The 7,615-nt window shown below is 50.7% G+C and overlaps 1 protein-coding gene across 1 annotated transcript; it reads right to left on the bottom strand.

The window, feature by feature from the left end:
- Window positions 1-5,297: 5,297 nt before the first annotated feature.
- LOC101783173 (HMG1/2-like protein) lies at window positions 5,298-7,294 on the bottom strand. Its single transcript, XM_004957520.3, has 8 exons — window positions 7,164-7,294; window positions 7,017-7,062; window positions 6,838-6,915; window positions 6,687-6,744; window positions 6,550-6,594; window positions 5,924-6,004; window positions 5,750-5,818; window positions 5,298-5,639 (listed from the first exon to the last, which is right to left on the bottom strand). Exons 2-8 carry the CDS (start codon window positions 7,052-7,054, stop codon window positions 5,628-5,630), a joined length of 381 nt encoding a protein of 126 aa, XP_004957577.1. The 5' UTR covers window positions 7,055-7,062; window positions 7,164-7,294; the 3' UTR covers window positions 5,298-5,627.
- Window positions 7,295-7,615: the final 321 nt, after the last annotated feature.

The raw sequence follows: 7,615 nt of genomic DNA, 5'->3' as shown, positions 1-7,615 counted from the left end.
AAGCTACTAAGGTTATTGGGTATCAATTAAACTATTCCAGTATGTATTAACGCATCTCTTTCTTCCAGGTTTAAGGACTTTGTGTCTACAGTTAATGTGCATTTTGGGCAACATTTAGTAAGCCACCACTACGTTATTCTGAGGGTGCACTGGTAAGCAATGATCTATTATGTTTTATTTTCACTTGTTTCTCTGAGGATTGTCCATTTCTGCAGTGAAATAATGCTTCTTTTTAATGGCTTCTACTGCTACAAGATGCAGTGAAATAATGTTTCTTTTAAACTGGCTTCTACCCCTCAAGATTACCCCCCCCCCCCCCGCTACCCGCATGGCGCCAGTCTTATCCCCATCCCCCCACCCCTTTCCTATCTCTCTCCTCGCTCTCTCTCAGACTCACAGCACCCTCCCTTTCCTCTCCTGTGCCATGATGAGTGCTCCCCATTCTGACTACCCTCCCCTCCCCTCCCCCTCCGCTCGCCCCTCACCGGCAGTGAGGAGCAACAGCGGGGCGAGGTGAGGCGGCGGCGGCGACTACGGGCGGTGGGAGCGGCGGCGAGCGGGGTAGGTGGGCGGCAGGAGCAGCGGGATCCGGGAGCGGCTGGCGGGCGGCGGGAGGGCGGAGGCGGCGAGGGCCACAGGATGCCGGGGCGGCGGGGGCCGGGGCCAGCGAGGGATTTTATTTTTAATTTTTTAATAACCCTTTATTACCGGTTATTTCAACCTGTATTGAAGGGTCCCTTTTAGTACCAAATTAATGGTACCGGTTGCACAACCGGTATTAAAGGAGGGTTTCCAACCGATCCTGATGGCGCATTTCCTAGTAGCGTAGACGTAGTAGTCGATATTGTCGTTTACGTCATCTCGAGGACCGACAGTGATTCCGAGGAGGGTAAGGTCGTCCTCCATGGCGAGGATCGTGGGTTCTACGTGGATCTCAGCGGCATCAGGGCTGTGGACGCACATGTAAGAAACGCGCAGCGGCCGGCGAGGGCAGAAGGTGACCTGGATCCGCTTGCCGTCCCATGTGCTGGAGAAGGCGGTAGTGGCGTTACCGTACTTAGCGACGTAGGCCTTCAGCTCGAGGAGCAGCCAGGGAAGGCTTTCCTCGGCACTCGGCAGCAACATCATCGTCGGTGGAGAGAGCTGGTGGATGCATAGTGGACGGTTCCAGAGATGGCAGGTTGCCATTGATAGACGATCCGGTTAATCAATTGATCTTTCTCTAGATCTTGTCTACTTAGATTTCCCCAGTATAAGGGCCTGTTTGTTTCCACCCTCCTAAAGTTTTAGGTCCTAAAAGATTTTAGTCAGTTTTTAGGCACCTCCTAAAAGTATGTTTGGTTCCACCTCCTAAAAGTGACTAAAGGCAATAATAAAGTGGTAAAATACCCAAGATGCCCTTCCCCCATGCCCCTGCATGCCCCTGCTGTTGGCGCTTGGCCCGCCCGCCGCCAGCCCCGGATCGCCCCTCTGCCAGCGCTGGCCATCCCGCCGCCAGCCTCGGACCGCCCCTCCGCCGGCGCTGGCCATCCCGCAGGCGTTGCCCCCTCCCCTCCTCCCGCTGGCGCCGCCCCCAACCCGCTACCCCTGTTCCTCTCTCTCTCTCTCTCTCTCTCTCTCTCTCTCTCACTCACTCACTCACTCATCTCTTCTTCCTCCTCCAGCCTTGGAAACACCGAGCTGAGCAGAGCCTGTCCGCCGACCAAATCCCCGGCCTCCGCTCCACCATCTTCAAATCGCCGCCTCCCACGGCTTCCTGACCTCCTCCTCTTCCCCCTTGTTCACTCCTTGTCCGCCGCCATAGCTCCTGGCACCGGGGATGTCAGATCCCGCGGCTGCCATTGCCGCCGGCCCAAGCTCGGGCGAAGCCGCCGAACACCACCTCCCCGGCCTCCTCGTCCCCAACGAGCAGCCAAACCGGGGTCGTGGTGAAGCCCCGGTGCTCCTGCGCCCATCACCGGCCGTTCTCCCTCGCCGTGCCGGTCTCCCGGCACCGCTCCCCATCCGCCAGCCAAGGCCACGGCCGGCCATGCGTTGCCGGCTCATGCCTGTGTGCGTGGGTGTGTTGAGGGTGCTGGGCGGCGGCGGGAGATGGGCGGCGGCGGCGGGTGGTGGGAGATGGGCGACGGCGGGAGATGGGTGGCGGGAGTCGGGCAGGAGAGAGAGGGGGCAATAAATGAGGGGTAGTGTGAGTCCAGACCTGATTTTAGGAGGTTTTAGGAGGGGGTGAGGGGACTAAAATTTTTTAGGCTCCTAAAAGATTTTAGTTACTTTTTAGGAGGAGTGTTTGGCACTTTAGGCAGTTTTTAGTCACTTTTAGGAGCTAAGGTTTTAGGAGGGTGGAAACAAACAGGCCCGAAGTAGAGGATGAGAGGAAAGAGGAGATCCGACTTGGCGTCGGCGAGCTACAGGGGCGTTCGTTTCCAACTCGAACTAATAGCTAAGGTCAGGGTACCGGTCACAGCCCACCACGGTGTTCCGGACGGAGAGGGTGAATAAATTAATTGTTGAGGTTATGAAACTCGAAACTTCAATTTCTCATTTCCAAAAAAAACTTCAATTTCTACCTTTTTGTAATTCATATGCATTTTGAGAGTTTACTGACTAGATGACACCTTGAGAGAAGTCTGAGGATCTGAAAACGAATTTTAAGAGTCTAAGGACTCGGATGACGCCATAAGACAAGTTCAGGGACCGCGGGTGTATTTTATTTTTTTACAAAGCTAATTGAATATACTCCAAAGGGGAAAAAACAATGTTATTACTGATCCATGCGAAAATTGTGGCTGATAAACTATAGTGATGGTGGAACGAGAAGACTTCTATGCGTGTTCTTCAGTGCGTATTTGGATAGAGGTGTTTAGTTGCAGCTTTAGTGTTTGCTTCAAATTACCCTTATGTAAACACATCCTCGGATTGTGAGCGGTTCCTGTACAACTCGAGATGTATGGCTAATAGGTCCATAATTCTGCTGCCAGACAATGTTGCAGTTTTCAAATGATTTTCCCCTTTATTAGTCACTTCATTCACATAGCGAGCATCTTGAATTTGTTCAAGTAGTATATATGGTCATTTTGTTGAGGATGTCTCCTGTTGTTTTTGCAGAAGAAGCATGCTTAGGGCCATGCATAACGAGCATGTGAAGAGCATACCGAATCATCGACTACTTCAGCTTTACTTGTCGTATTCCTATATCTTTCATGCTTCACTGAAAGTTGAACCGTTCCTGAAGATGGGTGTGCTATGACGCTATTCTCTATCTGTGAGTTCTCCTAATAAATAATAATCATTGAACATTCATATATTAATTAACTGACGACGCAGCTCACATTCCCTGAACTGTTGGTGGTGCAGGAAAGAGAGATCAACTGATTACAGCTTGCCAAGCGTGATTCAGGTCATTCGAGCAAAAACAAAACCAGTCCTCAAAGGCTAGAAATCCCAAAGTGAACATAAAATCCAGGCTGACGTTCATGACTGACTTGACACCTGAAGATGAAACGGTGCAGATGACAAGACATTCACAGCAAAACTAACAGCTTCAGATCCAGCAGTTACAGCAGCACCGTACTTGGTCAGGCTGGGCGATGCCAACGGCTAATCAGGACATTCACATAACGTTGCCAGTGAAACATCCTGAGTTAACGTCACACCCACACGACTCTGTCCAGCAATTAGCAGTTGGTGCCATATTTGATCAGACCTGAGATATGAAGCAAGCACACATTACTAGGGGTGTGTTTAGTCCTCCCAAACTCCCAACTTTGACACTATACAAAAAGAAGATTCTCCATCACATCAAACTTGCGGTACATGTATGGAGTACTAAATGTCTAAATGTAGACGAAATTAAAATAATTAGGCTCAAAAGATTCGTCTCGCAAAGTACAACAAAACTGTGCAATTAGTTTTTGATTTCGTTTACATTTAGTACTCCATACATGTACCGCAAGTTTGATGTGATGGAAAATCTTCTTTTTGCACAATATCAAATCAGGCTCGGGAGTCTCGTACTACTATTGAGTAAAGTTCAGACTGACATTCCAACGGTCGTGCTCCGAGCAACGTACTACCGCGAGCGAGCATGCGCAGCTGCCGAAAGGCACATGGCGTCACTCCTCCCAGTGATCGTCTGCCTTTCCCCCCAGTCGTGACGTCTTGGCGTCTTGCCGTTGAGGCGATCCGTCGCTCTGGCCTCTGGGCTCTGGCGCCGTTGGAACGAGTTGCGATTTGCCGTTTGCGAACGCTTCTGCACGTGACGCTGCGTCAAATCAGACTAGACTATTCAGGCCATGTTTACTCCCAACTTCCAACTTTGACACTATGCAAAAAGAAGATTCCCCATCACATCAAACTTGCGGTACATGCATGGAGTACTAAATGTAGATGAAATTAAAAAGTAATTGCACAGTTTTGTTGTACTTTACGAGACGAATCTTTTGAGCCTAATTAGTCAATATTTGGACAATAATTCACAAATACAAACGAAACGCTACAGTGTGCTACAGTGCTGTAACAGTAATTTGGCACCTCCCAAATTGGCCAACTAAACAAGGCCTCAGCACAATGCAATCATGCATCGCGTCGCGCCGGCGGAAGCAATTCCAGCAGTCGAAAAGCAGCAGACGACAACCAACTTTTACCCAAAATTAACAGGAGCTCCCGGGAAGACACCCCCAATTAACAGGCCGCAAAACCTCCAGAGCACGAAGCGGACATGTAGGTTCACACCTCGGGACGGAGCACTCCGGACCCCGAGTCGCAAAACTGACACAATTTCCAAATTCTCTTCTTAATTTAGGAATATTATGTAGACAGAGGGCCTCCCCGAACGCAGAGCCGATAAGCCAAGAACCGCGGGAGGCTGCGCGCTGCGGTCACCAGACCGTGAAAAGGACGCGACGTGGACCACGTGGTTAGCCGCGGCAGCACCCCGGAATTAGGGGAGTTGATTGCATAACTACAATTGAGTTCCGGATAGAACGTGCCCACAAACCATGATAGCACATTCCAAGTCCCAGATCCAGACTGCAAGATCGACAGAACAGATCAAAATCCGTCATGGGCAACTCAGGTCATTCCAACCATCCAGTTCAGGAAGAAACAATTCAAGACCAACCTCCATAGTTGCAACAGGTATTCAGGCCAGATAACAGCAAATGAGAGTCATGCCTGCAAAATATTCAGATGGACGACAACCAAGGCTTCAGATTCTCACAACACAGCACGGAGCAACCCAGATCACAATAATCGAACTGACAACATGAACAGATGATGCAAAATTGCAAATAAGAGACTGAATTCTGATCAGCAAAAACTCATCTATTAAGATGTGAGATAAAACAGGCACGGTCGCACGGATGCTTGGGGGTAAGTACAGACTGCAGACTGACATTCCAACAACGGTCGAGTGCCGAAGAAGCGAACACACTACAGCTAAACTGCCTCACTTCAGGGACACTAGCAACTACCAACTCCAAGAGGGGACAACTACTACTGCTACATCTAGAAGGACAGACAGCATCCAGAGGCTAAGGAGCAGCGACAGCAGCACCGCCGGGTTAGGCAGACGACGACGAAGACTTCCCTACTGATTGCAACGACTTGGTGGGCGAGAGCTCCATGCATCACTCGTCACCCTGCAAAACAAGTTCCAGACACCAACAATACCAGTGAGGTTGGGATTCAGAGGCAAAGTGAAAAACACCATCGGAATGTACAAGGAAGAGGAAGGTGGCGCTGCTCTCACCTCCTCATCCTCGTCGTTCACCTCGGACTTGGACTTGTCAGAGTCACCAGACGCGGTAGGGCCTCCAGACTGCAAAGCAGATGTCACAGGAAACACATCACTTCCATGTACAGTAGAGACGAATGTGCAGGCATTGTCAGGAGATGCAAGTGGAGACTGGGGAGTGAAGCATACCGGCTTGTTGTTGTAGGCGTCCATCTTCTTGGTGTACTCAGCCTTGAGCTTCTCGGCCTTGGTCACGAAGGGGGCCTTCTCCTGCATTTCAGTAACATAGCAACGTCAGGACAGTGATGTGTTTCATGTCAGTTTGAATTTCAAACATAAATAATCATATTCATTTGTACTGCAGCAGAGCATCACAGCAACTGAATGGCAAGTTCATCAACAATACACTCCTATGGATGAACAGGTTTCAACACGGAATGGAACAAAACATAGTTCAAATTCATAATCTCTTGAACCGAAAAGTAAGAATCCGGAGAATAGAAGCGGACATCACCAGCTCATAGATCTAAGACTGAGACTGGTACAAGCATCCCCAACTTATCCACTAGTTAACACTCCTAACCATAAGACATGAGCGAAATTTGAACTGGCAACCACCTAATAGAGCATAACCGTCAAAATTTGAACGAGGAACACTAGAAATTTCGCAGATCTAACATTGCAATAGGTAACCACAGGATAGCACAACGCAGAGGACCCAAAACCGGAAGAAATTTGAACACTCAAACTACCAAAGGGCACATCGAAACCAACTACGCAGTTCACACGGTTCAGAGGGGAGAAAGCGAACTCACAGCCTCGGACAGGGACTTCCACTTGTCACCACCAGCCTTGCCAATCTGCGATTCACAAAGCCACAAGCATCAGAATCACAACAAAACCATCAAAAAGTTTCGAATCGAAAGACGAATTCCGAGGAAGCAACGCTTACCACAGAGACTTGCTTCACATTGGGGTGCTTCTCCTTGTAGTCCTTCCTGAACTCCTCCCTGCAGAAACAATCACATCAATCGATCAGAACGAAACCAAAACAACGCGAGAGGAAAATAAAAACAACAAAGCCGCATGGATACAGCACTCACATGAAGACGAAGAACGCGCTCGGAGGCCTCTTGGGCTTGTTCGGGTCCTTCTCGGCCTTGCTCTTCCTCACCGAGAGCCTGCACAGACCCCATCAGAACCCCCAAGCAAAAACGAATCGAAACCACCACCAAAAATACCACGAGAATGGGGGGAAGGAGACGGTAGGATCGGATCGTACCTGGAGTCGGCGCCGCTGGACCTCGCCCTCGACTTCATCTCGGAACCTGCCGCACCAAATCCAACAAAACCAAAAACAATCAGCAACAACCCACACCAACAGCCCCAAACTCGCAACCATGTGATCCAGATTTCGAACTCTCGGTACCTTCGGGTGGGATCGGCGACGTGGGAGTGGATGCGTGCTCGTGCGCCGCGTGACGGGTGGTGCCTGTGTGCGTTGCGTGAGGCGAGTGGAGGGGGAAAGGGGGCCAGAATGGGGCGGTCTTTAAAGGCGGGGGCGGCGAGCGTTTGCGCGGGATCTGAAATTTTTCCGCCACGTCACCGATCCGGGGGCTCGCCTCCCATTGGCCGCGCGGCGCGCCGCTGGCTACTGCCTCCCGCTACGAGTACGTGATCTCGGGCTAGCCTGCGGGTGCTGCTTCGATGGCTTTGGGATCGTTGGGGGTCGTGAGGCCCACCCGTCAGTGACTGTGTGGGTGTGGTTCAGGTTATTTTCGTCTGGAGGCGGGAGTTTTCACGGTGTGCTTTCTTCCGCCCGCCCTGTGCTTCTTGGAGGGTCAGTTCGGGCATTCCGCAGCCTCGCGAAAGTGGTCGAAG

The sequence above is a fragment of the Setaria italica genome, chromosome II, assembly GCF_000263155.2.
Source record: "Setaria italica strain Yugu1 chromosome II, Setaria_italica_v2.0, whole genome shotgun sequence".
NCBI lineage: Eukaryota > Viridiplantae > Streptophyta > Magnoliopsida > Poales > Poaceae > Setaria > Setaria italica.
This window is presented reverse-complemented; position numbering and strand designations above follow the sequence as displayed.